At 44.3% G+C, this 14,403-nt stretch overlaps 1 protein-coding gene across 6 annotated transcripts in view; it reads right to left on the bottom strand.

The window, feature by feature from the left end:
- Nucleotides 1–6,617: 6,617 nt before the first annotated feature.
- The window catches only part of PRICKLE2 (prickle planar cell polarity protein 2), a 349,626-nt gene continuing 341,840 nt past the window's right edge, over nucleotides 6,618–14,403 (bottom strand). For all 6 annotated transcript variants that reach the window (XM_019624096.1, XM_019624097.1, XM_019624098.1 and 3 more), the window contains one exon: nucleotides 6,618–12,765. In XM_019624096.1, coding sequence (XP_019479641.1) covers nucleotides 11,891–12,765 — 875 coding nt within the window. In that variant the 3' untranslated portion in view covers nucleotides 6,618–11,890. The remainder of the gene's footprint in view (nucleotides 12,766–14,403) is intronic.

Raw genomic sequence — 14,403 nt, 5'->3', positions numbered from 1 at the left:
AAGCTGTTGTTCACCATCTTAGCTGTAGAGGGCACAGCGTCACTGGCCCATGTGGGATCGAACCGGCGGCCCTGCTGCTCAGAGCTTGTGCTCCCAAGCCAACGAGCCAGTCATCTGGCCCCTAAATAAGAGTGTTTTAAGTGGATGGAACAGCAAGTACAAAGGTCTAGGTGTTACCGGCCAACCAAGTGCCCGCCCCGCCCCCCCAAGACTTAAGTTTTCTTTCCTATAGAAATGTTAAGTATAGAAATGTTAAATCTCCTCACTAGTTACTTAGTTTCTTAGCCCCTGGCTTTGATTACTCTCCTCATCAGTCTGTGAATCCTAGGCTAAAGATTGTTCCTAGCCTGAATCCTAGAATTCTCCTATCCCCCTGCTTCAGATAACTACTTGAAAGCCTGTGACTTCCTAATATCCCCCAGGCCAGTAAGCAAACCCCAAACCCATTCTGGGCTCAGACAATTGACTCTACCTGAATTGAAAGGCTGAATGGCCATAGGCCTCATGAGAGCTAACAGATTTATTAATTAAAATCTATTTTTCCTCATTCAGGGGCTTTGGGGATACAGAGGATACCCCAACAAGATTGCCGGTCACAACCAAAGAAGCCAACATGGTCTTCCAGGCGGATCTCGAGACCCCTTCCTCTCATCTGAGATCAGCTAGGGAGAGAGTTCCGTGAATCCCCCAATAGGCAGAGACATCTCTATGCCCCTGCCCAGCAGGAAGCAGATACAGAAGAAGAGACCTCCTGTCCCTCAGCTTCCCATAGAGGTTTTATGGGGATCACGTCTCTCAAGGGGAAAACAAGGCAGGTAGTTAGAGGCAGACATTGGGTCTCTGCATTCCTGCACATCCCACAGAATATGACTGCCCAGTGACCTCTTCTCAACTCAAAACTTCTTTACATTGTAACTATCTACCCCTGAAACAAATGGGTGCAAAATACTCAACTAGATCAGATCAGTCACTTGCACCTGCGCAGTACCTCTTGTCAATCACAGGTGCCAATCAAGTGGTCCCACGCCCTTAGGGGAACAGCCCATTCTAGAGAAGGGACAAAAACCCCAAGTCCTGGGAAGTCCGCCCTTTTTTCCCTTTTTGGACGCCCTGCTCTTTTGACCGCTTCTTCCTTTGAGCCTTTTGAGTCTCGCCTTTGCGCGTGGCCTGCTCCAGACTCTTTGGAATGTAATTTCTCTTCTAATAATGGGCCCTTGAGTCATTCTCTACTGTTCAGGCCTACTTCTACTCTTTAAAGTGTACTATCTTTTCAAATAAACTACTTTTTCAGTGCTTTACTCTGGGATCTCGTTCAATTCTTTGCTCGAGTTGCCAAGGACCTGGACTTTGCGCCGAGAAGGGCCCACTTTCTGACAACATAGGTACAAGGGAGAGACTGGTGGATTAACAGAAAAATCAATTTGGTTGGACTTCCATGCCTTTTATTTGTCATATGCCCATCATGCAAAGTTTTTCACTGATGTGGCTTGTGTGTTCATGTCTGGACATCTCTCTGAGACAAAATTAGCTGAAGACAGACAGAAGGTGCCAGACCTGAGAACTCGTCCACCACAAAGGTGTCCTAGGTTATGGGCCTGAGCATGAGAACAGATACAGCGACTTTCCCAGAGCCATCCTCTTACCTGACATGAGACCACCAGCTGGATGGAATCCACACAGGCCATGGAGTCAGAGGAAAAGACCTTTATGGTAACTGCAGCTTAGGTGACAAAAATTCATCCAGTGTTAGAAACAGCACAGCACAGAGGGAGTCTGGGTACTGGATAAAGTAGAGGTAAAAACTAAACACCACACACTGGCTAATTTGATTTACATAATAAGTAGCAGGTGAGGGAGAAGGGAAAGTGGGACAGCAAAGGTCTGTGCGCTTGGTGTGTTTGGGGTGGAAATTGAGATGAGGAAAGAGACTGAGTTTGGGGGAAAGCTGGTCTCCATGTACAGAACAGTGGAGGGGCAGCAATGGAGACACAATTGTAAGATGTTTGCTACGCATTAAGAATTCATCTTCTCTTTTGGCAGTTCCTCGAGAAACAGTACAGATTTGAAATACTTAGTACAAATTTATAATATTTTTGGTTCCTTACTGGTGTTTCTTTGAACGTACTAATTGACAGAATGGGCCAGTTGGAGTCATAGAGTTTGGGGGCCTGTAGAAACAGTCCCTAGCTCCAATTCCATAAGTAAAGTGCAAATGACTCTTTAGAAATACATCCAATAGGTAATAACCCCGGCTCTTCCCTTGGGATATGACTAGGATAGTTCTTATAGGAAATACATTTGGCATCTGTTCAGCCCATATTGTTCTCTATCTGAAAGCTTTCCTCACCTACAAGCACTAGCACTCTACCACCATGCTGCCATCAAGGAATCACTCTTTTCCAACAGTTGATTGGACCAGGAATGAGTACCTGATCCAAGTTGGGCCAATCAGTGTTTCTTTCCTGAGAATAAGGGGTTAAATGTGAGACACCACATATGTACACGAGCTGCTCAAAGCTGAAAAAGCTGAGGGAGAAGGTTAAGCAGACAACTGTAGGGAAACAGATTTCAAAACGGGGATAGACTCCTTCTGAGCTCTTGGTGGCTTTCCTTTTCTTGGGTCCAGGCCCTCACGAAGGGCTTGCCCTTAGGTTCTCACAAGATGCCTCGTATGTTCTGTATCTCTGTTTTGCCCCCCTTTTTGCTCAAATTGGCTTGAAGGAAATTTTGGCCACTTAAAATACAAAACACGTGGCCCAAGAAGTTGCCTTTTATGGCCTAAATTCCTCACGTTATTGGGTTTATTGGGTTTACTTTCTGGTCCTTTTGGTCTCTTCTGTTTGCTAACTTGTGTGTTAATAGCATCAAAGCCTTCTGTGAACCCCAATGTTTTGTTTTATGTCTAGAATCAACAACCTAGCCGGAACACAAGTAACTGCTAGTATTTTGCTGATAAAGCTCTTAACTCATCTCCTTTCCTGCTGGGTAAGATTGTGTCATTTAATGGTTTAACCATGTCTCCCTTAATTGGAGCCTGTGTCTGTCTTTGGTTATTTATCTACTGCATCTTCTGATAAGCTTTCCATCTTGGGTTCTTGTCTTGACTTCTCTCTCAAGCAAAATTAGCTGTATGTAGAAGTTACATTACCCTTGGCTTTCCAAAGGGGCTGACGTTTTCATTCTAGGTCAGAAGTCAGAAGTAAATCAGTGTCTACTTTGCACATATGGTAGGTGAACGAACATTTGAGAAGCAGACCCTTCCAGACTGATGCTCGGTACCACAAGCTAGACTGCATTTAGCACATAGGGGCTCACTGAATATGAAGAATTTCCCACTGTGAGAAGCTCAGAGCAGCTTTTCCTCAAAGTTGGTCTCCTATCCCTGAAACCTTATGAAAAATGCAGTTTTCCTCACCTGCTGGACACTCCCTGAATCAGATTTTCTAAGGGGCCAGGGACTCTGGATTTTAAATAATCTAACTAGGTAATTTTGATGTGTGAAAGCCATTGGCTATGAGCCAAGAGTAGCAATTCTCAAGTCCACACACAATTGTGAAACTGTTTGGCAATAAGCCCACCCTCTTCTCAGTGTAGGAGTGATCTATGTCGCTCAAGACAAATTAAAGTCAAGTGACATTTCTTTTTTTTGAAGACTGTCACTCGTGGAATAAGGTAAATATACCTCAGGTCCTCCAGAATTGGGTTATAATTCCCAGACTCAGATCTCTCCATCCTGACCAATGGGCTTGTTTTCAGATTCTCCTGGAGTGGAACTGGAAGACAGGTTTTTGGTGTGTTTTGTTTTTCCCAGATACTTGGAATAAACATATGCTAAGGCAGAATTTCTTGAAGTGTGATCCTCAAATCATCTAGATCAGAATGCAGTGGGGGGCCTTGTTAAAAAAACATATTCTGGGGTTTTATCCCAGATCTCTTTAACTAGAACCTCTGTGGGCAGCACCAGGAGATTTTCATTGTTTAATATGCTTTGCAGACATTTCTTATATGTAATAAAGATTCAGGCCTTCTGGGGATGTCTCTAACTCCTAGTTAATGCTTACATTCAAAGAAAAGACAATGAACACTCTTAGACCAATGATATCTAGTTCCTGCCACCCTTTATCTTTGGATGGCATAGAAATTATCATCAGCAGCAACAGTAGCAAACGTGTTTTGAGCTTCTATAGTGGCAGACATAGCACTAAGAGATTTACATGCATTATTTCAGTAAATCTACACAACTCGACTTTTCTCCCATTTGATAAAAACTGAGGCTTAGAGAAGATGTAGATATCTCCCAAGATGATACAAGTAACAAATGGTTCAGCAGGATTAAATTGCTCAAGGGGAAATGGGGCAAAAATAAAGGCGTGATGGCCGATATTCAGAATTCATCTTTCATATGCTTTAATTAGGGTTGCAAGGAACACTTGGGCAAGTAAGAGTTTATGTGGGTGACTAATGTGCTAATAATACATAAGCATAATGGGGAAGGGGTGTGTGAATGAACAAACTCACAGGTAACCCGAGAAGAGTACCTCCAGGGCAGGAACTGGAATCTCTTTGGACGTGAGCAAGTCCTGGGACCAGCTCCTCTGGGCCATTTCAGATCTCTCTGTGCTCACGTCCAGCTTCGTTCCTGGACCTGTTCTCAGCCTGAGCTTCTGTTTACCCATCACTTCTGCTTCCTCATCCCTCATCTTACCAGGATGCTTGTGGGCCTCCCTTTACCCCCTACACATCCTAAACATGCTCCTCCTCCACATGCTCTTTGCTTCATCTTCCACTGCCAACTGCCTCATTCTCTCAGAATTCCTTGATTTATAATCTTGAGAGAGGGAACCTGATCGGTCCAGGTTACCGTGTTGTGTTAGGTGGCTCATAGATTGCTGGCTAGAGCCATTCTTGATGCCAATCACTTTGGCTGAGAAAAAGGAAGAGGGGAGTCAACTAGTAAAACCATGGCTGCCCGACGGCCATCCTCTCCCCAAGGATCTGTGAGCAGACCCGGCACAGTAGCTGCCATTTCCAGCACGACATAAGTCTTCATTCCAAGGCTCTCAGAAGGCCTTAGAGTAAAATGACTCATCTCCAACTCCCAAGTCTTCATGGTTAAGTGAGAAAATTTGCTGTTTCACATTTCTTGCCTGGTGGAAAGTCAAATTGTAAACTCCTTCAGGGTAGGAAAATTTGTTTTGTGCATTGCTATTTTTCAAGCACCTAGAACAGTGCCTGACACAAAGCAGGCTCTGAATAAATATCTGAATGAATGAAAAAAATGATACTGCAGTATCCGGCAGCTCCTAAATGTCGTGGATCAGACGTGGGAAAATCCAATTTCCATGCTGCTTTGGTTCTGGCTTCCAGGCGATATTAATGCCATCCTAACCAGAACACAGCTGTGCAAATAACTCTCTAAACAGCCCAATTATTATTTGCTTAAAAGCAAATACAAATATTTTAGGGTCATCTGCTGGTTTTAATTCCTGCTAATAACTGAAAATTAACTGTGTGGTGTGGATAGGAGTCAGTTTCAAGAATCCACAAGGCACAGAGACGCTAAGAAGGCATAGCATTTAAATTAGTAGTTCTCAACCGGAGATGATTTTTTTTTCCCCCGGGGGACATTCAGCTATGGATGGAGATATTAATTTTAAATTGTGGTAAAATAAACATAAAATTTGCCATTTTTAAGTGTATAGTTCAGTAGTGTTAAATACATTGACACTGTTGTGCAACCAATTTCCAGAATTTTTATCTTGAAAAACTGAACTTCTATACCTGTCACACAACTCCCTATTCTCCTCGACCTCTCGCCCCTGGCAACCACCTATAATTTGGCTACTCTACGTACCTCACATAAGTGGAACTTTACAGTATTTGTCTTCTTGTGACTGGCTTATTCCATTTAGCATCATGTCCTCAAAGTTCATCCATGTTGCAGCATGTGTTAACATTTCCTTTCTTTTGAAGACTGAATAATATTCCATTGTATATACAGAACACATTTTCTTTATCTGTTCATACACCGATGAACATTTGTGTTGCTTCCACCTTTTTAGCTATTGTGAATAACGTAGCTATGAACATGGGTGTATAGACATCTTTTTGAGGCCTTGCTTTCAATTATTTGGGTATATACCAGTAGAATTGCTGGACCCGATGGCAATTCTATTTAAAATTTTTGAGGAGCTGCTGTACTGTTTTCCACAAAGGCTGCACCGTTCCCACCAAAAGTGCACAGGGTTCCCATTTCTTCGCATCCTTGTCCACACTTGTTATTTTGGTTTTTGTTTTTGATTGTAGCCATTCCAGTGGGTGTGACGTACGGATCACATTTTTGGTTGTCACTGGCGGAAGGGTGCTACTGGCATCTGATGGGAAGAAGTCAGAGACATTATTAAATATCCTGCAAAACACAGGACAGTCTCTGCTGCAACGAATGAACTGGCCCCAAAGTCAATGATGCTGAGGTTGAGAAATTCTGATTTAAATAATTAGGCTCATCTCTGTAGGAAATCTCATTCCCTGACATGTTCAGTCTCTTTTTTCTCTGTTGAGATGCTCAAAGGCAAAGATTTTTTTAAATCTGGAAAGTGAGGGAGGACTGAGAAGAATGGCAACATTTCTTTTATTCAAATTTTATTGGAAGTTTACAAATGTATTACAGACATCAGTAAAACATCATATCCATTTTACAGGGCACGGATCTCAAGCAAAGTGTTCACAACAGTCTCTGGCAGAGCCTACACCAAAGGTCTGTCGCAGACCTTCTTAACGAACAGCTCGACACTCGACACACAGCACAGACTCTGGCCTGCCTCACCTTCCCAGGCCCTCTGAGGTTTTGTTCAATTACTTGGAATTAAATCAGGAGATGGGCAAAGCAATCCTGTACAGGAAAGAATGTGTTTAGGAGAAGGAAAACTGGCAAAGTTCTAATTTGCTAAGGAAAATGGAGGACTCATTGGCCTTGGAGTGTTAAGTCAGAGTCCATGATAGAAACCAAAGTGCTTTATGGGAAAATATGGACAGCAACCCGAAAGGCTTGAGAACAGACCTTACTGGTGGGTAATTTGCTCTGAAAAATTTAGAAAAGCTTGGCCAGCGACCTATTGAACATCAATGGCCAAAAGCCCAGTAGGGTGAAGGGATGTCTCAGGAAACTCTCAGGATAGAACAAGACAATTTTTTCTATCCTATGGATTCATCATATCTATAATAAATCACAGAAATCCTAACACTACCTGACTGTCCCCGCCTCCTTTTTATTCCCCTTGAGGAAAGCTATTTTGTCAGTAGGAAGTAAGCTTATAAAACAGTTTAGCTCCCAACAGTGAGTCATGTTTTATGATTCTTATGTTGCCTGGGCTACTATTATGAGAAAATGGAAAAAGAATCAAATCCTTTCCTGATCCTAACCTTGGCAATGGCTTCCAAGTGGTCAGACATACAATCTTTGGTGTCTGCCAAGGTCCCAGAGGGGCTGGCCACTGGAGGCAAAGCACCACTCTCCTCATTTCTGCTTCTCTTGTGTTTAAAGAAATATACCTCAAAAGGGAGCAATCTGAAACTGTCTTGAAAATCAGCAGAGGAGGCTTGGCTGAGTCCTGTACCTGGAATGCTGTCCACAGAGCTCATTTCAAAGCCACAAAGGTGCTAGACAGCTGCTTGCTAAGAGCAACTCTTCCATCTTCAACTTCCCTTTGTCACAGAGTCTCCTTCATAGGTGTTAACATCTGGTTTCCGTTAGACAGAAATACACAAAGCGCACTTCTCCTTAGAATTTAAATATTTGTGTTATTTCTTGTTAAAAGGTAGGATTAGGTGAATAATAAGATGGACTCTTTATCTGACCTCTGCAAAAGGATGAACAGAGGCTGCCTATAATAACCGGCCAAGAACACGAGAAGGGAACAAAGGAGGACAAAGAGATTTGTCTTCATTTAGCCTAAGGAAGTCAGATCCTGTTAGCATCCACGATCTGCGGAGATAGGAATTGGAGTCTCAATTATTTATGAATGATGCTTTCTAAATGGCTGGGGTTGGGCTGGCCAATGGCTCAGTTGGTTAAGAGCTCGCTCAAGAGTGCGAGCTCTAAGCAACAGCAGTTCGAGTCCCAGCCCGAGCTGAGCAGCCGCTGAGCTGCCAACAGGTGGCAGGATGGCTCAGCTTAAAAAAAAAAAAAAGAATAATCTAAATGGCTGGGGTACTATTTTTGGCCAATGGCAAAAGAGCCCAGAGGGAGAAGGCAAATAAGAATCAATTTTCCAAATAAGATTTGTTATCAGACAAATACGATCAGTTCTGATCAACTGGCTCTGGTTGGTTGGAGTGTTGCAAGATTTCTGAGGCTGTGTCCATGTTCTCGGGAAAGTTTACAGGGACACATCAGTTATATCTGCCCAGGTTGCATGACGACAGAGCTTGTGCTGCATATATCTCATCACTGGCTCCATCTGAACTCAGCAATGGCTAGTGGTACCCAAGAAGTAGAGAGCTGCTGCAGGAGGAGAAGGAAATGTAATCTTGTCGCAGTGCAGGAACATCCTGCAGGATGGGAGACGAGGATGAGAAAGAGCTGCCTCCAGGTCCCATGTTAGAAATGCATAATTGCTTCGTCACTGAGCTGACTGAGGTGACTGAGGGTAGAAAGGAAAGACTAGAGAACAGAAGGTGAATGTGGAAAGGTGTCCAACAACCAACACTAGGGATTCTCCCCCTCTGAACATGTGCAAGACCAAGAAGCACAGTTCTGGTTTCCCTCACCTGGTTCGCCTTCATACTTCGTAGAGATCCCAGAATTAGATGACAGAAGGAGGGCACCTAAATGTCGTGCTCAATGCTACCAGCCTGCTAAGAAACCTGGCCACAGTATCAAGGGTGATACGCATTGGCAGGGCCATGCAGGCAACTGGAAATGGTTAATGACCTCTACTTCCTGGGAAAGAGCAAGTTCTTGCCACTGAATCGAGGAGCAGTAGGGCATGAACTGAACTCTAAAGCTGTGGTGTTAACCAAAAGACAAGAAGACCAATAAAAGGAGAGGGTAGAAAACAAATGCCCAAGGCAGTAGAGCAGAGAGGAAACTGGGAAAAGGCTACTTTTCTAAACACAACTCTACTGAAGATGAAGTGATGATCTAAGAAGAGGTGAGTGTAGGCCCCACTCACAGGCGGAGCTTGGCCAAGAAGAGCTCACAGTTACGATGGAGGAATTAAAGAATGCACTGAATTTGGGGGAATGGGATTTTGGGATGTTATGTGTAAGTTATCACCAACAGGTGGAACTCCCAGTATGGTGACACCCTGCTGTGTCTGGGGCATTCACCTGGAGGTGCCATCCTCATTGCGAGGATTCAGCCGCCCTCCGTGGGCACTAAGGCAGCTGCTGCATGTGGCATGGGGAGAAGACATCTGCAGTGGTGGGGCAGATGGAGGTGTACACAGTTTGACCCTGAGGCTTGTATCTCATTAAATCTCCAGCTCCGACCACCTTGGCCGCTGGACGCTCCCTGGGAAACCAGGCCTGAAACTGCTCATTCTTCCAATCCCTCTGGGTACTAGTTATGTGTCAGTTTCTAGGCCACCTTCTTCTTTCTGCTGATGGGGGTTAACGCCTCATCTGGGAAATGCAAGAGGTGCTCTGAAAAGGACAGAGTTAGAAAGCAGCGTTTACTAGGAGAGTTACTTTCATTGGATCCCAGGCCACAGAGGACCTATATTATTTTCAGCTTTTTGCTAGATTCAGTGATCTCTGTTTTTCTTTTTCCAAAATGCCTTTTTATTCTCAATCAAGGAACTCAAAACTCCAAATTGGACTTTCCCAATTTCTACCAGAAACCTGCCACTTTAGTAGTGTGGTGTTACACATTATTTCTTAAATTCAGTTTGCCAAGCAGTTTACAGACTTACTATACAAACGTAATAGAGTTAATTCTCTGGAGGCTTGGATAATTAATGAAGCATTTAGATATGAAGATAGCATGCGGAAAACAGCCACAACCAACATTTGCATTGTTTTTTAAAAAAATCAGTGACAATGACAAATGTCATATTAATACCTGAAAAGCAAATTATTTTAATACATCCTGAATGGAGTGCCTTTTCCACATCCTTTACAGCTGTCCTTTCCCCAGACCCATTTGGCATGGTGTCTGAAAAGCCACTTTTCACATTCTCTCCATAAAAAAGATACTAGAAAATATTTACTACTATACTGAAAAGAGACCACGCTCACCTCACCATGGCAGATGCCACTGAGATACACTGCGTACTACTGACAGGACATCTCACTAAAGGTGGGTCCTGCAATGGATTATTTCAACTGCCACAATCCATTAAGGGGAGGAGGAGAATGGAAGAAAAAGCAAGCGCTTCATTTTTAACTGAAGCAAGGTAGGAAGTTTTATTTTACTATAAACAACACAACCGTTACATGTCTTCTTTAAGCAAACTCACTTTGAGCCCATTTTTCTGTCTGACCAATGGTCCCCTAAGTTCAAGATGGAAATCCTCCTTTCAACATTTGTTTTTTAAGACTCTCACACTGAAATCTCCTGAGCAGCTCAACCTTTCTGGGTCACTGAGATACTCTGGTAGTGGAATGTGTTAAGCCGAATTCTTTCCACAAGCACTGAGGGCTATTCAAGGTGGCTGTTGCCTCTCCTCTACCTCATTGCCAGAAGTTCTTCTTTGCCCTGACCTACCTTCATGTTCTCTTCTCCATGCTAATGTGCAATCTAGAACACACCGTCACTCCCAGAGCCCCCTCAGAACCTTCCTGTGCCTAAGTTCATTTGCACTGAGGACAAGCGGTTGTCAGGCTAAAAGGCAGCTGTTTCGTCTGCCTTGGTAAAGGAAAGCAGATAATACAATCCAGGAAACATGAGCACCAGAAAATAATGCCACATTCAAAACAACGTCATGCCGACATCACACAACAGCACCACTCACAGTCACTTTTATTTTCCCCAAGGGAGAGATCAATAGTAAGCAACTTCAAGGTTCCCAGCAGGGATTGTGTTTCTCACAGAACTGTACTGACACTGATTGGTTTCTCTAATTGGCAAAGGTTATGTTTGTTATTGTAAAAAATTACTATCACTTTGTAGAGAACAGATTCTATTGAGGGTGGGAATGGACAGAAGGATGGCTCCTTAAGAAGGAAGAGACCACAAAATGCTTTGGGTATAATAGTTAATTGGTTTTTTTTTTTTTTTGGTTTTTCTTTTTTGTGTTTTTTTTTTTTTAGCCACAAAAAGCCAAATTGAATAAACTCCTTTGAAAAAGGTCTCACTGACATGTAACAAATTTGTATAGAAAAAAAGAAAAAAACCCAGGCGATCCTGGACCACCTTTGAAAACTACTCAAAGACAATGCTGGGTGTGCATGCAAGACTCCACTGAGTCCTACGATATAGAAATTCCTTTGATATTACAAAATACAAAAATATTTTATCAGAACTCTCATTTACATTGCATTTACAATGGACATGTAAATAACTTAGTCTTGGGGCCTGGCTAATAAACAAATTACTTACTGGAAAAAGGGCCCTAAAAGTAAGAGAACCAGAGAGGACGAAAGCGAGCAGGAAACAATTTGCCATCTTGCGAGTGGCAACTCAACACACTGATGGGAGGGGTAACCAACCCTGGCCTCCGCGGCGTCTACAGCGTTTCCAAAGTGAAATGTGCAAATAATATTCAACATGCCAAGAACTGTGACTACCTATTGAGTCAATCTGTAACCTTGCCTTCATCAACTGAGAGCATTTCCTTTTTCTCCCCCAGTAGCCACCCCCAAAAGCGCTTTAAAGTCTAAAACAGTGCAAGTTTCTCAATTTACATTCTTAGCTCCCATCTTTCCCCATTCCCTAACCCCAAGCAGATTAAGAAATGATACAGTTTTTGCTCTTTTGTCTTTTCCTGCTGTGCAACTGTCCCCTGCCACCTAACGTGGATGACTTAGGGAGGCCGTAAGAGCTGTACTTGTGCAGAAGTTCGTCGCTTGTGACGTACCGCAGGCGGGCCGGCTGGGGGATGGGTTCTCCTAGGAAATAGCCCTCGTTGTCAGATTCGGAGGAGGAGGAGCAGGTGGAACACCAATCATACTCGGTGAAGTAGGGTCCCCACCGATCCCCGAAGGCATTCTGCAAAGCCAGGTCCGACACAGTCCTCGGGCACTGGCCATACAGGTCCCTCCGGGACCCCTGACCCAGGCTCTCCTGGAAGCTCCGCTGGCGCATGAATTGGTCATAGTCCTCCCGGGCTCGCAGTGGGGGTCTTTCTTTCAACCGAGAGATGGCCTCGCGCTCGCTGGCCAGGTGGAGGGCATTGTCCGAGCGCGAGCGTCGGGAACGCCTGGACCGGTGAGGCCGGAAGCGGCGACTGTCCTCGCGGGAAGTGCTTCTTCTCCGAGTGCGCTCGCTCATGGGCTGGATCCTCACGCCCTCCTGCCCTGGCAGCTTGCTGCCTGCCATGCCCCCGTCAAAATCAAAGCTCTGATGCATCCTTCCGCGGGACTGCAGGTCTCTGTAGCCAATGGGATTGCCGAGCTGGTGGAGGTTCCCCTCCATCTCCTGGTACTGCTGAGCTGAGAGCAGGCTGCGAACTGACTCTGCGCTGCGGAACTGCATGGACGAGTTAAGCGTGCCCATGTTGCTCAGCTTCTCGGAGACATTCATTCCGGAGTCTTTGCTGAGGTCAGGCATGGAAAACCGGGAGAGGTGCTCCTGGCGTTTGGCGCCACCGTCGGCGGAGAGGCCTGTGGGGGGTGGGAGGAATCGGAGAGAAGAGGACCGCGGAGGTTAATACAGATGTGCAACATTGGGGGTCACTCGCTGTCCGTCAGCTATTCAGGGGTCACTGCACATGGTTATATGTTTGGACACTGTACAAAGGCTCTCAGAAAGGGTGGAGGAGGGCTCTCCCCACTACACAGTGGAGGCAGTGTCCACCTAGAGGGGGCATTGGGTTATAATGTATCCACAGAAATGCATTTTACTAGTTATTAATTCCTAAAAAGGCTCACCAAAGTTACTGTGTGTCTTGTGTATGATGTTTCCTCTGCTTAGAATTCCAGTTTAAAAAGTTTCAATTGTCTCCTCGATTCTAATGATGTGCTATCATCGATGTAGGACAGATATTTGGGATGAGGAAACTAAGTTCTAAGAGGCCAGGCCAGGCCCAAGCTCTCTCTGGCAACACTGAGCCTCGAATCTCATCCCCTGCTACTGGACCAGTTCACTTTCGGCTTTCCTGTTAGCTTCCGGCAGTTTCCTGATGGGCCTGCTGCCTCTCAGCCCCTATCTCAAATGTCTTGAAAGCGGAGTCCCTGGATGTAGAGAGAGCGACATTTACTCTCGCAGACTGATTAGTAATTGTTCCAGTGTTCTAAATGGGCCCCTAGCAGCCAGAAGATGTGAGTGGGACTCTGGGGGGCATTCCTGCTCCCCCCAGGGGGCATTTTTTTTAAAACAAAGCAGTGACCCCAATGCTCTCTAACAACAGTGACCCTAATGTCCCCTCGCAGTGGATCTGCATTCCCTAAGTGCTGTCACTGCCATCTCTGAGATAAAAGCTGTTTCGAAGGTAGTGGGAGATCCTCGACTTTGGTAACTTCCATTTTGCCCGTCTTAAAGCAGCACTCTAAAGAGAAGCTTAAGAATGGACCAGGTGGCAAAATCCAAGCCTTTTCCACTCATTATCTGTTGAAAGGATGAGCAACTTGCTATTTCTGGTCACAGACAACATGTCTTTGGATTGCAATGGCCCATTATGACCCCCGTCACTGATTATTTCTCCCCACCTACTGGGGCCAGTGACTTCTGCTCCTCTGACAAAATGAATGTTATGAGCACTTTGAGCAACTACTTAGCAGTATCTATAATACTAAAGCTCAATATATCCATACTCACACGAATTATGAAAAAAGTTGCTTTTAATATCTGTGTCCTTTTTTTTGTGGACTTATGTACTCATTTCTGTTGGGTATATAACCAGGGAAGAGATTCTGGCTTTTCATCACCATTCTGATTATATACCTAACAGAAAAATTAGTTCATAGGTCCAAAAAAGGTACAAGGGTATTCAGAGAAGCTTTCTTTATAGTAGACCAAAACTAGAAACAATTCAAATGCCAATTAACAGGAAAAAGGATAAATACATTGTGATACTTTCTACCATTCCCCTTTAAAAGGAACTAGGACTCTGGAGAAATGGCTGATTCCAGGACAGCAGAAAGGAAGGTAAGAGACGGGCCTGGAACATCTATCTTGTTATGCCAAAAAGTAAGGAAATGTTAAAAAAAAAAAAAGTGATGGTGTTTATCAGAAGAACACAGGGTCCAGCTTCAAGGGGCTCCCACTAGCCAAAGCTAAGTAATTTGAGCATTACAATATTT

The sequence above is a fragment of the Hipposideros armiger genome, unplaced genomic scaffold (assembly GCF_001890085.2).
Source record: "Hipposideros armiger isolate ML-2016 unplaced genomic scaffold, ASM189008v1 scaffold_578, whole genome shotgun sequence".
Lineage (NCBI taxonomy): Eukaryota > Metazoa > Chordata > Mammalia > Chiroptera > Hipposideridae > Hipposideros > Hipposideros armiger.
The sequence above is the reverse complement of the archived record's forward strand: the minus strand, read 5'-3'. Positions and strand labels throughout refer to the sequence as shown.